The sequence below is a fragment of the Glandiceps talaboti genome, chromosome 13, assembly GCF_964340395.1.
Source record: "Glandiceps talaboti chromosome 13, keGlaTala1.1, whole genome shotgun sequence".
Taxonomy (NCBI): Eukaryota; Metazoa; Hemichordata; class Enteropneusta; family Spengelidae; genus Glandiceps; species Glandiceps talaboti.
Genome location: NC_135561.1, coordinates 1,885,067 through 1,902,500, shown reverse-complemented (window position 1 = coordinate 1,902,500; position 17,434 = coordinate 1,885,067). Strand labels below are relative to the sequence as shown.

Sequence of the window (17,434 nt, the reverse complement as noted above, 5' to 3'; positions counted from 1 at the left end):
GTCTGGATAAGAGTTTAGATAATTTATACAATGGTGAGAAGTACACGCTATGATCCATAATACCAAGTAGCTGAGTTCAGCGAATACCATACTAAGCCGGCAACTTTCTATCAATCTGATTTTGTTTTATTTTAATTAAATAAACTTATTGCAAGTTTCTACCAAACTGAAGATTTTATATTGTTATAATTTATCGTACCATGTTATATTTTATTATTGTTTTATCATTTTTCATAAACTCATGAAATTTCTAATATGAATAAATACAGAAGAATGTTGGTTTAACTAATTTATTTTAAATGACATGCTTTAAATGACTCATAGACATTCGATGGATAATTAGCTCTGTATTTTCACTTCCGCTGTCTTCGTTTTTCCTGGATTGAATTATTAAAAATACAGACTAAAACCTTTCCTTTGAGAAACATAGTTTACCTTGTTATGTTCATGTGAAAATGACATTACTTACTGTTTGAAAAATTCATACATTAGTTGTGGTGCTTTTTTGTCTTTTAGGAGACGTTCTGGCGATGAGTGAATCGCCCTGAATGTAAATCCAAACACGTTGTGGTACATGTATGGTACAAAGTCCTGGAAATGTACCAGAAATAAACCAATTTAACGAATTAGCGAGAGTATTTGTTCTGAAGCGAAGTTGAAATTCTATGAAAAGAACGAATTAACACTTACGCAAAAAAGATGTCACCACTATAATAAGTATGAAATGCTTGGCCTTTCATTGCCAGTATCGACTCAACTAGACTTTGTGGGTATCTATTTATTCCATGTACTAATATGGTATGCAAGTTATGTACTTTTTGTTGCCTATGACAACAATAATATTGTGTTTCATCTTTTGAATTTTTGACGGCTCTCAAATCAAATCCTCAAAATTCATAAAGCAATTAATTTTATACTAAAGTTCCGTCTAGCAAATAAAAACAAAAGATGTTATTAAATTTAATAGGCTCCTGTTATCGCTTTCTCTGACCAGTTGAATTATTAATGACATTTGTTCAGTAATGCCGTTATATGTGACTTACATCCGTGAGACTGAGTTCCCATTCCTGCCAGTATCGGATTTGTGCTTTCTCCCAAGGATCCTTGGGATACAACTCTATTCCAGGCAGCATAGTATCAAGATACTCTGTTATGACGTTAGCCTCGTATAACATACAGTCAGGAATACCCTGTGGATATAAACATAAAATTATGTAAATGTATACTTAGCATTTTTTATGTTTTGTTGAAGAATATATACTTTGTAGTCCGTAGACAATTAGAAAGGACATACAAAAATAGCGGTAATTTCACAATCAATGGGGAGGGGGGGATAATTCACACCGGGGGGGGGGGGGGCAAATGTTGCTGTATGCCAAATTGCATTTATGATAATATTGAAATTACGAATATACATAAAAATGCTACAAAAATGAACTCTGCCTAGACCAGCACATCTGGGTTTCTTATAATCCCTAATGCCACACGATGTTTGTTATGAGATGACGTCATCATGCACTATTTACAGTGCTGTATAAAAGTAATACGCAGTGACCTCATAGTTTAAATTACAAAATCAGTTGATGTTGTAATTTAATTTATCCCACGTGACTTATTCTGGACCAATCACTGGACAGCGTATGATTATAATACGAAAATATCTGTCTAATGAATACAATAATCCTACCTCTTCATTGTGTATTGTTATAGCTGGTACTTTCCCGTTCGGATTGATTTTCAGGAATTCTGGTGTCTTTTGCTCAGCATACAATAGATTAACTTCAACCTATAAAATACATTCAAATTGAATATAAATGGAAATGAAATTTGAACTGTCACGTTGGGGAAATAATAAAGACTCCTTCAATCCTTTCATGGACTGGAGAAACAACGACATTGTTTATAGAATTAGATCATCTTGCAAGTATATCGTTCATAATTATAACGTCTTACCGATTCCCAAGCTTTGTTCTTCTCCATAAGAGTCATTCTGACACGACGTGCGCATGGACTTGGTCCGAAATCAAACAATGTTATACCATCACGTATTCGAAACTTCCTACAAAAAATGAAAGCAAATAAAAGGTAAATGACGCAAATACTAATTTAAAAAAAAAAAAAAAAAAAAAAAGGTTTGAAAGTTGAAATTGTAAACCTTTACCAAATCGAGCGTGCAACAATTCAATTGCCATGGAGATAAAACATAAAACAATGTATACACACGGAAGCTAAGTCATTAATGTTTTTTTTTATAAAACAAGAATTTGGTCTGAGTAATTGTCCAATCTTGCCGACAGGAAAACCTCGTAGTCACAATCACCGTCTAATAAATCATTTGTTCGTTTTATTTTACATCAAAGTGACAGCGACTTTGCATAATTGAAGAAAAAATGCGACCAGTTCTTTACACTTTAAAAGACAAGTTATTGTGATCATTTGAATCATAGACCCCGAGTCACAACAGGGTCTCTGGTTGATTATAATGTGAAGATCTTTAGGAGAGTTGTTTACCAGACCGTGTAATATTATGTACGCTGTGGGAATGACACCACTAACCAGCTTTAACCTTTTGGGGTGAGGGGATTTTAATGCCGATTGTATGCTTTGAAAAGTCTTACCAAAAGAGAATTTGTCCACTTTGAGACTTCACTTAAAATGGCTAGAAGTATAGAGCCAGCGTTGGATCTACACAGTTCAATCACCTTTATTTGGCCTCGCTCTTATTGTTGAGTTGACAGTAGTGCAGGTAGTGAACAACAAAATTATTCTGTCTGCTAGTCGTACTAGTGTTCCATTGTGGAGCCAACGAACAATAATAGTATGTTATGGAGACTGAGTGTTAATAGTCTAGTTCTTATACAGTATCGCTACGATTCACAGGGTTAAATAGAAACCACAGTTGGTATCCAGACTAGAGTGTTAAGGTCGCTTCACTGTCATTCAAATATTGGTTCACTTTCATCAATAATTTGGAAGTGTTAAGTAATTAAAGATCCATGTTTTCAAGTCAACAAACGTAGTTGTCTGTGATTCACAGGACTTTCTTTCTAGGTTGCATGATTATACAATAAATGGATTGTTTTAATTAATTATGACATCTTTAATTAACTTTAAACAGTGACCGGTAAGACTGTGGCAATTCTATTATTGGACTATTATTATTCAGACACAATGAAGTGTAACCTGATGATGCCATAGCATTACATGATTTATGTACAATGAGTACCTAGCCTAAAAAATGAACAATAAATGCACTATCATCTTATACTCTCAGTACATCAGACAAAACTATATAAATAAAAAAGACAATGTCGACGGGGGTAGTCACTTTTTGAAGTCATCTACTTTCGCTCAACTTTAATTTAGAAAAGGATTGCTTTTAAATTAATATTTCTATCTTGAGTAAAGTAACGTATGAAATATGTGGTGCTTGATTGATTGATTGATTGATTGATTGATTGATTGATTGATTGAATGAGTGATTGATTGATTGAGTGAGTGATTGAGTGAGGAAGGCAATACTAGTTTGTTTGTTTCCAGAAAGGTCACCTGCATGTCACTGTTCGGTCTTACCTTTATGATGTACGTGACTGTATGTATATGGGTAGTTTGCCATTATTTGATTGTAGGGATTACAAATGCTAGTTTGACGAATCAGTTATGATTATATAAAGCCTACAGTAGGCCCTGGATGGTATAGGTTTACCAGGCAGACAGTAGTGGGAAGGGGCGTCAAGTACAAATACGGTAAAGCAAATGGCGCAGCGAGGGAGAGGACTGTCCATTCTCGACCAGTCGTCGTAATGGGTCTGAGTCTAGCTATAGTACACACAAATTTACATATTATTGCTGTATATCCAAATAGATAGTATTTCTGTCCATGGATCTATAACTGAGAATGTCCTCTCAGTTATAGATCCATGCTCCGCCTAATATAAAGTGTATTGCTATTTATATTACACATATAAATATAACGTTTATGTGCTTAAACGATTTCATATATGCCACAGTGGTAGAAAGTATTATAAAACTTTGGATATGTGAGGTCATTTGGAGATATATCAAGATTATATAGGCATACTGAACGAGACGGTATGTACTATATGGCAACTCATAGATAAACAGTGACATAATGTAGAATGGAAGCAAAAAGTTTGAAGTCAAATGCTTTACACTCACTGTTGGGGCGTTTCTTCTTTGCTAAATAACGAACCCATGGTGGACTGTGATGTGCTGGTAGGTTGGGTGTGAAAAGAGTTACTACAATGTAATGCATAACACAGTGGATAAAAATAAAAAGATCATGTGATCATAGTTGAAGTCTCCAGGGGTGGCAACAGCGCAAAGTGTGGAAGTCCGTTATCTCTTATGGGGACAACAATGTATGACAATACATTGAATTATTGTAGTTTAATTAATACAAGTGAATGTGTTGTTTGTTTCTCCTATATGCATTTAAAAACTCTGTTACCGTTATCATTGATGTGAAAAATATATCTAGCAGAACTAACGAATAGCCCTTTGTATATGTATATACATGTCTCACGTGTGTGTGTGTGTGCGTGCGTGCGTATGTATGTATGTATGTATGTATGTATGTATGTATGTATGTATGTATGTATGTATGTATGTATGTATGTATGTATGTATGCATGCATGCATGTATGTATGTATGTATGTACGGTATGTATATATGTATGTACGCATGCTTGTATGCATGCATGCATGCATGCATACATACATACATACATACCGTACGTACGTACAAACACACACACACACACACAAGCATAAATATGTATACATTTATATATTTACGTGCCATTCTTTAAAGTATATTTAACCTGATCCATACTCACTTACCAGACACATATCATGTAACATTAGCGATTTCAAAACAAAGTAATGTCAAATGTTGTGATATAATATGTCGATATAGAAGTTCTAAGTAGACACCCCCGGGTTGTTCACGTACTGGTACTTTCTAGACAGACAGATAACATATTATGTAAATACCGCTAAGGTCAACTTGGCATGGTTGTTGATATTCTAATTATTTGACCTAGTGTGACCTTGTTTCATGCTTGAATAACATGACAGTATAATGTTTATTTATACTACTGTACATCAAATCATAAACGTTCTTTTACACTTTGGAATGTAAAAAGAACAAAATAATGTTCTTTAAAATTAAAATTGAATAATCAGAAGAGTTGTGTATGATTTCTTCCTACTGTAAATATGAAGGGAAACACGTGTCGCTACAGATTTGCCGCAAAACTCCTACGTGGTCAAAATAATTGATTATTCAAAGCCTAATCACGTAGCAAAAATATTCCCCCAGATGTTAAATCACAGATATTCATGAAATTGACAAGGGTAAAAGTTGTACATTCAAAGACAGTTTCACTTATTGTACAGTTAGGGCGTTGGCAATAGTTAGCGCGAAGACACACATACACACACACACACACACACACACACACACACACACACACACACGCACACACACACACACACACCTACAGAACCCATGGCACAGACACACACAGACACCTGCATACACACAAGCTCGCCATACCTAAATGCACTACAGGACCTCAACTCTGTTTAGATGTGGAAATAAAATTTTGAGCCAAAAAATACAATGTTTATGAGAAAATGATTATAATTTTAATTGCAGTAATATGTATCATAAAAAGATTTTCAGAAGTAGGAATAGTTTGAAAGAATTAAGAAAAATATTTCACATACAAAGGATCGGCAATAAAATTGTTATCAAGTCCCAAATTTGTACAATCCAGTTAAATATTTCTGTTTAAAAAACCTTACCATGGAATTTAAATTACCTTCAGTAGACTCCAGATATAATATATACATACAGAAGTATGGGGAAATATGGCTAGCATTAATATCTACTCCGACCCTGAAGGTTGATACAATCTGAGATATAATTTATTGCTTAAAGGGCCACAATCTGTCTTTATATGTTCTGGTTTGTAAGATTTGCTCACAGTCACTTGTGAGCTAATATTCTATTCCAAGATCGTGATATTCTAGTCTAGGATGATCATAATACAAAATAATGATGTTATTAAGTATTTACGATATTCAAAAAATACCATTGCTGGTGATTGTTCAGGAATATGCTATCCTGGAATAGAATATTAGCTCACAAATGGCTCTGGGTTTGCTGTATAATTAAAGGTATTCACAGTTATCTATACTCAGAAACATTCTCAACACCATCACTTGCAATTCACTGAACTCAAACCTGGTATTAGGATATGAATTGTAGACTATCAGTTTCTGATGATGTAATTTTTCATATGTATATAAATGTCAGACAAATTCCTAGTATGCAATCAAATTTTCCTCAGAGAAAATTAAAGTTTTGTGTTCATTTTAGAATTATCTGCACATTTTTAGTGACAATCCATGGAGGAAAAATAGCACTTATATTAATATGAAAAATCTTACAACTATCAGATTATAAAAATTACCTGATATATATTGTAGAAATATTACTTGAGTGACACAATGTGAACTGAAATTGCACATAGTAAATGAACCTAAGGAGAATTTGCACTGACTGAAAAAAATGTTAATTTTCCATATAATCTTAAATTTTCTTTTAAGATATTTCAGTATAACAATATTGCGAGAACAAGACAAGGGTTATATTACAGTAATATTTCAACTAGTAAAGCACAGATGCTTTCTCAAATTATTTTTTATAAAAATTGGTTACAAGAAACATTCTGAATTTCTGACCAGACTGTTTACATCAAACAAACAAATAAGTGAACTGGACAAATTATTTATCTACAGAATATGACTACAAGGAAAGAAAAGAAAGATTTTATATAGAAAGCAATCCACTTCAACTTTAATACCCTCATTAGTCTCCATCATTCAGTACCCTATTTGGACAGTATCACCCCCCTCCCCCCCCCCCCCCCGCAAAAAAAAGCCCCAATTTTTTTCATTTTTCTTTGAATCTTTGTTTGTGTAATCTATTTGTAACAATAACTAGTTAATGGTGCGTAGGAACTTGATACATAATATGGCAGAGAATGTCGAACCATTGACTGATTACATGATTACAACAAGAATTAAATCTTGAAATTGCTGGTTGCAAAAATGAAAACAAATAATAAGGACGGTAGACATGAAATACAGTAAATAAAAATAAAAATGAGCCTCCTCCTTGACTGATTTCAATCAGATTGATAAATCTTTTAAACTATTGATTAACAAAATTTGGATCATTTAATTCCGCTACAGGACTACGTTGAATATGTAATGAGTCATCATCTCCTTCATCTTCGTTAGATAACAGAGTATATTTTTTAGTCCTGTGATAATTGGGATCATTCCATTCCTGTTCTTCTCCAATTCCACACATCAAGTACGTTACCATTCCCATCAAATACACACCAGCACAGATATAGAAAACTATTTGCCATTGTTGACGTGTTTGCTACATGGAAATGACAAATTACATGTTAATTTTACTTTTATTTCATATTTATCAACACTAGAGGGCGCAATTCATTGACGTAATCCATTTTGGGTTATCTTCTGCGCAGGGGAAATTTTTTTTACAAAGATTTTGCCCTCTACATCATCATCACAAGACAGGCATAAAACATTACTATATCAATTTTCTATGTTTTCACTACATGACCAAAAGCTTTTTAAATTTATATTTTTGATTTTGGAAGAGAAGATTTCTTTAAAAACACAGTCAATACTTTTTATCAAAATTATTTTCGCTTATAATACACTCAACCTGACGTGTAGACTGTCGACAGTCGTTTGTGCCTTTTTTGCTATGTTTCATCTAAATCAAAGTCGTCGCCTCGCTCCGTAGCACTGAATACTGATGCATACTGATAGGAACTGCGATTGCCAAAGGCTAGATAAAACATAGCAAAAAAAGCATGAACAACTGTCGACAGTCTACCTGACGTGGGTAGTGAGTAGTTATATCAAGCAGACCAACAACTGGACTCCTGGGGCTGGACTTTTCAAAGGCCATACTTTGGCTCTGTCATATAACAAATAGAATTGGACATGCTATTGACTGTTCAGGTCCATTGTTAGTAACACTGCTAGTGGGCACACTGTCTTTATACTAACAGCAAGAACAGCTAGATGATATATGTATATTTATAAAACAAATTTACATTTCTCTGCATAACCACTAGAGGGTGTACATTTATGTCAACAATTCTATTTGTGTATCACCACAGAAATTCTAATTTAAAAATCTGACATTTCTTTGTATCACCACTAGAGGGCACAATTCGTTCCCATGCAATGGCTATTTCTAAACCATGTATGTATCAACACCTTTGCTGAAATAATTCTGCGGTATCGTGGCTGAGAACCAAGGATTCTTCACATGTCTAAATACTATCGATAGGCATATTTTAAAATTCCTTCAAAATTCCATTAAATTTCCAAATTATTTGATAAATCTGTTCAATCCTAGAAGGGACAACCACAATGATGTGATGTTAAATGTCAGCAACTCAGTTGATAATGAACCAATAAATCTTAGGAATGTACCTGGTGGTTGGTTCATTGTACAATAATAACCAGAACTACAAGCCATAGCAACTCACTTGATGATTGGTCAGTTGTCCAACAATGACCAGACCTACAAATCTTAGTAACTCAGTTGATGATTGGTCAGTTTACTGTCCAATAATAACTTAGAAACTCACCTGGTGATTGGTCAGTTGTCCAACAATGGCTGGACCTACAAATATTAGTAACTTACCTGGTGATTGGTCAGTTGTCCAACAATGGCTGGACCTACAAATCTTAGTAACTCACCTGATGATTGGTCAGTTGTCACACAATGACTTAGAAACTCACCTGATGATTGGTCAGTTGTCACACAATGACTGGACCTACAAATCTTAGTAACTCACCTGATGATTGGTCAGTTGTCACACAATGACTTAGAAACTCACCTGATGATTGGTCAGTTGTCACACAATGACTGGACCTACAAATCTTAGTAACTCACCTGATGATTGGTCAGTTGTCACACAATGACTGAGAAACTCACCTGATGATTGGTCAGTTGTCCAACAATGGCTGGCCCTACAAATATTAGTAACTTACCTGGTGATTGGTCAGTTGTCCAACAATGGCTGGACCTACAAATCCTGGAATGGTAGCAAACATGTTGGTGATTCCCATTAAGATGCCGGCAAACCGTGGGGATAGATCTAAATGATTGATATTAAAACCAGACATACAGAATCCACCCCCACCTACTGATAAAGTCAGAAACACAACAGCTAAGACTTTGTCACAGCCTACGTATCCTGTAGCTACTAGAAATATAGCTGGAAGTATCATACCTTAGAGAAAAAAAAAATACAAAAATAAAGTCAGTTATTGAAAGTTGGACAGGTTGAAATTAAGGTGATTAGAATGGCCAGCTCATGTACATGTTAATGGCAATGGTTAGAATGGCCAGCTCATGTACATGTTACAATTTTAAGCCTTGTCAATATTATTCTAAATGGCTAAATTCCTTGATTTGAACAACAATTGGGTCTCGGTCAACCCAGTTGTTGAATTACCCATGGTATATTGATATTATGGGAACCTGGTAGGATAAAGGTTACTATGTGAAGGCTTTAATCCTATATACATAAAGAGCCAGCAAGAATTATATGTTTTGTAGGGAATTAATGAAATATAGGAACCATTGTGTCACTATAGGTCTGTGCCATGGGTAATAATTATACAGTTATTTGAGCACAGTGTGGGAAAGCATAGCATTACTGTTATTGATTATTTTACCCCCCCCCCCCACATTTAAAAAAACCCACTGCTGTCCAAAACAACAACAAAACCAGAATCATGACTAAATTAGTCCAGATAACCAAATATTTTAGATATATAATCTGTAAACAATTCAGATAGCCAAATCAGTTCAGATAATCAATCACATAAAAAGAGATAATACAAGTGTTCCTTCTAGACTTCTTTACAACTTACCTAAAGTATTCATAAGTTTTCTAGTGTTTGTTGTACTTAGAATTTTTCTCTCACGTAAAAAGTCTGCCAGTCTTCCACCAGTAGACTGAATAAACCACAGTAGGAAATATGGTATAGCTGATAGTAAACCATTCTTTAGGAGAAAAATAACAACATTATTATTATTATTATCTAATTATTGTAATGACATCCATTTATACTACAACCACTCTATATCAATGCACATAAAATAACTTAGTAATATACCTGAAAGTGTATCTGAAAGCATCATAAGTAATAACTGATTTATTTGAAATCAACACGTCAAATATTCACAAATGTGAGATGGCTAAATAAGTGCACTGTATTCAAATTTCTTAACTGCCAAAATAAAGTGATGTCAAATTAGGAAAATTTGTCTTTATACTAAGATGTTTGTGTGCCCCAAAATAAATACATTTATGTAAACATTAGTTGTTGCAAGTCTATGTTGTGGTACTGCTGCTTGGTATGTATTTATTGACATCTTTTAAAATTGAAGCTGAAATGTCCATAAAACAGAAGACTACCTAAATCTGACCACAGTCTCCATACAATCCTCATATTGAATGAAGGAATGAACAAATAAATGAATGAAATGAATGAATGAATGCATGAAATGAATGAATGAATGAATGAATGAATGAATGAATAAATGGAATGAATGAATGAATGAATGAATGAATGAATGAATGAATGAATGAACACCAACCAACCAACCAACTAACTAACTAACTAACAAAACAAATGATTCAAGCTGTAGCATAAATAATGATTCTACTTACCTCTGAAAGATTAAAATTTAGAATTCGTTTCATGTAAGTAGGTAGGCATGTTAGTAAAGTATAAAACCCCCAATTGTTTGCAACATGTGATAAAATGATAGCCCAGACACGAACAGAGAGAAAAATAGACAGCCACGGAGTAGAAGTATCCTGAAGAGATAAAATAGGAGAAACAGGAAATGAGATTGGTGGCGAGGAGTGTCAGCCACTAATTTATACATAAAAAAAAAAACATAAATAAAATTTAACACTTAATAATATAGGTTTTTCAAAACATTGCAATAATTATTTTGCCAAAAATATCAGATTATTGTGAAAAAAAAACAGGTCTTCTCAAGAAGTGAAAATTTGGAATGATCTATTTGCATTTGCATATATATACTAGTATGCAAATTGTTTTGGGTTTCTAACCATATTTGGAATTCATTTGCATATATGTATACTTATGGGCTGTTTTGTTAACAAAATATGCAATTTGATGTAAATTATCTTCAGATATATTAGCTGATTGACAATTCTGACAGAAACAATGTAAAATATTAGTCTTACAATACATACCTTGCTTAGTTTTGTATCTCCTAAAGATTTTTCTAAATATTCTCTTTCTTCTTTTGATATCCTTGGATGTTCAGAAGGTCTTTCATGGATAAGTAACATCCAAGCAACAAACCATAGACAGCCTAGAACACCTGTAAATAATTACACAACAATGGAGTTACATAGGAGAAATATTTTCTAAATTATTAGACAGTGTTGCAAGAGTGGCATTATTTTATTTTATTATCAGAAATACATTGTATTAGGAGTTTGACACCTCTTGAAATAATCACCTCTATATTGTTGGGGCAAGGAATCAAGTGGAGTGAAGCTCCAAGGTGTGTTTAGTTGACATAATGCCTCACACCAATGTACAGCAGGTCTATAAGTCTATTAAGCCAGATTTAACAATTTTTGTGACTCCATTTTAAAGAGGTTGCTAGTTGCAGAATTGGTGAAGATTAATTTTCGGTGTCTCGAAAGCATAAAAATGTAGCTAAGATAAATCAGTCTCACTTTTATTCCCTGTTTTCACTTTTAGATTCTGAGTAACGTTCTGAATTTTACAAAAAGTAGGGTGCAGAATACTGTGTAGAAGGGGGGGGGGGGGGGGGTCATATATGGCGTTCATGTCCTCTCAAGTTCAGGAGCTTCAACTGAATATAGATTGAGGCCAAAACGTCAAATTTCTGGTACATAATAATGCCTTGACACTGTAGAATGTATAGTAACAAAATAAATGAAACAGTTAATTACTAAGTTGTACACTTACCAAAAACATAAAAGACAGACGGCCATCCACCAAGAAAGTCACTATCACATAACCATCCTGATATCGGCAATGATAATACAGTACCAAACTGGGCTCCTGGTTGGAAAACAAATTCAAAATATATAGGTATCACTCGAACTGATTTAATTTAAATGTTTCTTTTGTGTGTTCACATATAGCTAAGATATGATAGGTAATTACTCTGAAAGAATTTGATTTGCATTGCTTGAAATGGTCAATATGTTTTACTTTCCCAAGCCCAGTTGTAAATGTATTGATGTGGGTGTTTGTGTGTGTATGAGTGTATGCGTGTATGTGTGCATGAATGCATATGCATGAATGCATGTGTGTGTGTGTGTGTATGTGTGTATGTGTGTGTATGTGTGTGTCTGTGTGTGTGTGCGTGTGTGTGTGTATGTGTGTGTATGTGTGTGTATGTATGTATGTGTGTGTGTGTGTGTGTGTGTGTGTGTGTGTGTGTGTGTGTGTGTGTGTGTGTGTGTGCATGTGTCTGTGTCTGTGTACACTGTGCACGTTTCCTTTTATTTCAAGCAACTATAATAAGATACCTGCATATGTGAAAGCACCCAGTCGACTTCTTTCAAGAGGTGGTGCCCATTTTCCCCAGAGTGCATGCATAGCTGGAAAGGTCACACCCTGTTTGACAAATAAAAGTAGGCCTTCAGTTAGCAAACTTTCTCAAGGATTTCTTTACAATGTTTTATCCTTAGACCAAGGACTACAAAGCATACATTAGAAAGGGAAATGGAAAACAACTTGTATCTTTTGGCTATGACAACTGATTTCACAGGTTTCTAGGGGTTCACAAAATATTGACCATAATCTCAGACTAGTATAGTTGTCTGAGCCATAATTGAACTGTATGGCAAAAGTCAAGAGTATCTGGGCTGAATTTTTGTATGGTCAAGTTCTCCTGCTGGCCAAGTTCTCTTGTATATTGGGTTAAAGTGTTTTAAAATGATAGGGTGGACATTCATGTACATACATACTGGGGTAAACCATTTACAATTATAGGGGTGGACAGCTAAGTTGTAACCTACCTCTCCAATGCCTTCAACAATTCTCAAGGCAATTAATAATCCAACACTCGTCCTGGCTGCAATAGGTGTTAGTAATGTTAAAACAGCTGTACACAGGACACCACCACCAAATAAATACTTGGCAGAGAATCGTGATCCAAGCCAACCTCCGGGTACTTGAGTTAAAATATATCCATAGAAAAACGAACCAAGTATAATGCCCTGTGTCTTTTCATCCCAATTAAATTCTCCTTCCTGAAATTATAAATAAATCTATTAGAGCAAATTAAACAAAGTGTGTGTTTTCAATAATTCAATGACCTGAACTTAAGCTGTTGACTCTAAACATTGTTAACATTCAAAATGATAAAATGGTGAGAATTTACTTCTATTTCCTTATATCTTTGGGCTCCTTTTTAAAGATTACGTCCAGAGAAACTAGGTCTATTCAGACTGTAAGTTGTTTATTGTGGTCGTGTGAAAAAAGACACCAGCAAAAAACACTAAATACAAACTTTTATAATATTATCAATTGTATATGATGTCGTAGCATTGACATAAGGATAGTATACTGCTCTTGACATGTCTTTTTCTCCTACTGAAAATTAAGCAGACTTGGAGTAATTTTAATAAAGAAATCAGAGCTTGATTTCTCAAAAAATCTAGACTGTGATGATCGAATATCACATGATGATATACATACATACTATACATACAATACCACACAGAGACATACAAACTGTGACATACAGACACAGACACACACAAACACACGTGCACACACATAAACATGCACACACACACAAACACACATGCATACACACAAACATGCACACGCACAAACACAGATGCACACACCCATATAAACATGCACACACACAAACACAGATGCACAGACACAAGCATACACTATACAGTACAGATTAAGGATTGCTTTCCCTCTGGGCAACACCAGACTGAGAATAACAACTAACCAAATGTTAGCAAACAGAACCTTGGGATAATAACTTCATTGGCTAAGGCTAACCTGGTGTAAATATCAGGTTCATACTAGGCTAGCAAACCAGAAAAAGATCCTTGAGGTATATCATATAACTACAACATTGCACCTACCGGATCACTGTGAGTTGAATTACTCATTGGGCATTCACTTGATTGGTTTTTATCGTTACCAGTACTGTTTACCATGGCAACCATTGCTACACTGAGATTGACTCGAAGGCAGTAAACATTCACAAAACCAAGGAATCCCATCAGAGCCAGTACATGACGACAAGATATACAGCCTGGAACTAGAAGTTGGAAATGTGTGTTAATATGAATTATGGTACATTACTGTCTTAAAGAATTAAGTCAAAAGAAATGACATGCATTTGTATGGTAAGCTGTACAAGCTAAAAGTGTTATTCTTTTTCTGGCTGTAGTGTAGGTTTTGTATTTTTCAGTGGAACAGACTATTTTTAACCATTTGTTAGGTCTACCAGAAGATGCTCATTTGATTACTTCACACACCCCAGCTATGAAAATCAAGCAGTCTCACGAAACTAAAAAAATAATTTCCCCAAAAATGTTGAAAAATTGTTTTCAAAAAAATTTCTGAAAATACATAGCTCAATTTATTTTTTATAACAAATAATTTGATTATTAAGTTTACAACTTCTGGCTTAATGAAAAATCAAAAAATCAAATCAAATCATGTAAATCAATAATAATCTCAAATAAAATAAAAACTTTGCTTGAATTAAATAGATGTTACGTAAAATAAAAGTGGATTCCATTGAAAAACTACACATGAATGTTTAAAAATAGTCTGTAGCACCAAAAAATACAAAAATTACACTCAGAAAAAGAACAACCTTTGACCTTTACATTTAGGCACTAATGTTTTGTATTTGTATATATTGTTTACAATACGTACCTTAATAGCAGTTTAAGTGGAAACACACAAATTGTTGATGGGTGTGTATTATTTGTATTACAGGCTATATTTGCCATGACACCCTCATTGCTAGAGAATTATGCTTATTTTTCAGAACACTAATTTTTGCCAAAAGGGGCAACAGAACAGAATGTGTATTTACTATGGTTGGAAACCTGGGGGGGGGGGGGGAAGAGGGGGGGGGGGGTCTGGTAAGATTTGTGTATATTTCAAAACCTTATTATCATGTGGCAATACTCATCAAATGGTTGCTATTACTTATAACTCCATGCTACTATAATTCAATATGTCTGAATGTTGGCAAATACATAGGACTTACATGATAGACTTTATCATAAATTTGTAAACAAGGAAATAGAAGTGGTGGTGGTGGGTGGGGTGGGGTGGGGTGTAATAGACTCTATATCTTGTGTGGGCAGTAAATTAAAAAGTACACATTTTAATATATGTACCTGACCATACTTAGAATACATAATTACTACAAGGCTTATAGACAGCTGGCACAATGTTGTCAAAAACTTACTCTTTATTCTGTGGACAAGTACAGGAGACATGAAATATACTAAATTAAATGAATGAATCATCACCATAATAAGATAATAAATATAATTAATCATAATAATTGAATAATTTAACACATGGTGTGCATATATATATATAGGAAGTCAGTGGTAAGATATGTCCGTAGTACAGTGCTCGATACGTCTGCACGCAGAGCGGAGTATATGTTGAGGGTAGAAGAAAATCAAGTCGGGTTTTTTGTCTCTACAAGCCTGTTTCGTGAGTAAATCACTCGTCAGGAGATGTACATCAACATCTCCTGACGAGTGATTTACTCACGAAACAGGCTTGTAGAGACGAAAAACCCGACTTGATTTTCTTCTACCCTCAACATATATATATATATATATATATATATATATATATATATATATATATATATATATATATATATATATATATATATATATATATATATATATATATATATATATATATATATATATATATATATATATATATATATATGCGTGTGTGTGTGTGTGTATATATATGTGTGTGTGTGTGTGTGTGTGTGTTTGTGTGTGTGTGTGTGTGTGTGTGTGAGTGTGTGTGGGTGTGTGTGTATTTTGTCAATACTGGAGTAAACAGTGCTCAATACATATATATGTAGAGTGGTATAAATAACACAATATCAAATAAGATAATAACACAGGAGCCGTTACATAGTGTTTCATGCTGTTGCACACAGTGACACACACAGACACACAGACACAGACACAGACACGGACACAGACACAGACACAGACACAGACACAGACACACACACACACACACACACACACATACATATATATATATATATATATATATAATATATACCGGTATATACATCGATATGGGGATCAAAGTCAATGTCACATGTCAAGTTCCACAAGAAATTGTTGGACAGCTCATGAAGTCTTAATACATCAGCAAGGTCAGCTGAGGTCAAAGAAGAGAAGGGTAGCTTCAAGACGGAAGCATAATTACAGGACAAAAGCTAAAATGTTATTTTATGTACAGTGTAAACAAATAAAATCAACACCTATGTGTTAAACCAAGGCCAAAGGGGGCGGAGACACACCGAAGGTTATTAGAATCAGGACATGTACAGCCAACCAACATGTCATACATCAAGATGGTGGGTAAGATTGTAAATCAATATTGATATTTGCGGACAGTCCGTAAATGAGCATATAAAGTCATTAACATATGGACGAATACTCAAGGTCGATGAAAATGAAACCTGGACTATTCAGACTATTATACTAGTATTTTGTGATGTACACATGATCAACGTCACTTAAAACTTTACAAACAAACCTTTCGGTGATTTCAAATGAACCTCTTTAGTATCTCCCTGTTTAAGGATTGGGTCGATGTCTTCATCTTGGGAATAAACCATGTCTACGTTTTGTATGGATAAGGAGTTTGATGTTACAGCAACAGTAGTCGTTCACGTCTAGATGGAGTGTACGCGAATCGAAACGTTGTGGCTCTTTGTCAGGTGACTGCTCAGAAGTCACGTGAGTGAAGAACTCTGACTCTTCCGTGTTGCGAGTATACACTATAACGATAGTCAGACTACGACAGGGTCAAATTTTGAGATTTTGTAGACAGACAAGGTTTAAACTAATAATTTACGGTACGCGTACGTGTAGTGTAGCGTTTGTTGGGTCCTCACCGGGCTGTTTTCTTTTGTACTTAATAACTTATCATTCGTTCCGTGTTTCCGTATTCCGGAATTGAAAAAAAACCCCACAAAAACAGA

At 34.4% G+C, this 17,434-nt stretch overlaps 2 protein-coding genes across 2 annotated transcripts in view; both read right to left on the bottom strand.

The window, feature by feature from the left end:
* Positions 1–4,241, bottom strand: part of LOC144444801 (uncharacterized) — a 10,323-nt gene extending 6,082 nt beyond the window's left edge. Inside the window, exons 1-6 of the mRNA XM_078134340.1 lie at positions 4,180–4,241; positions 1,954–2,059; positions 1,688–1,786; positions 1,044–1,190; positions 470–591; positions 1–2 (exon numbers count right to left, since the gene is read on the bottom strand). The exon at positions 1–2 is cut by the window's left edge and continues 110 nt beyond it. Of these exons, the coding sequence (XP_077990466.1) occupies positions 1–2; positions 470–591; positions 1,044–1,190; positions 1,688–1,786; positions 1,954–2,059; positions 4,180–4,217 (514 nt within the window). The 5' untranslated portion in view covers positions 4,218–4,241. The remainder of the gene's footprint in view (positions 3–469; positions 592–1,043; positions 1,191–1,687; positions 1,787–1,953; positions 2,060–4,179) is intronic.
* A 2,738-nt stretch (positions 4,242–6,979) lies between these two features.
* Positions 6,980–17,141, bottom strand: LOC144444641 (sialin-like). The gene is made up of 10 exons (XM_078134135.1): positions 16,987–17,141; positions 14,295–14,473; positions 13,203–13,436; positions 12,711–12,798; positions 12,142–12,237; positions 11,391–11,521; positions 10,833–10,982; positions 10,030–10,162; positions 9,142–9,383; positions 6,980–7,483 (listed from the first exon to the last, which is right to left on the bottom strand). The coding sequence occupies exons 1-10, from the start codon at positions 17,066–17,068 to the stop codon at positions 7,247–7,249; spliced, it is 1,572 nt and encodes a 523-aa protein (XP_077990261.1). The 5' UTR covers positions 17,069–17,141; the 3' UTR covers positions 6,980–7,246.
* Positions 17,142–17,434: the final 293 nt, after the last annotated feature.

Bases quoted from the DNA above. Each gene is read 5' to 3' on its own strand.
- LOC144444641 (XM_078134135.1), bottom strand. From the start codon at position 17,068: ATGGTTTATTCCCAAGATGAAGACATCGACCCAATCCTTAAACAGGGA. The intron at 13,437-14,294 runs GTAGGTGCAATG...TTATAATTTCAG, and splicing joins ATTCAACTCACAGTGATCCG to GAAGGAGAATTTAATTGGGA. The intron at 9,384-10,029 runs GTAAGTTGTAAA...TTTTTCTCTAAG, and splicing joins AAAACTTATGAATACTTTAG to GTATGATACTTCCAGCTATA.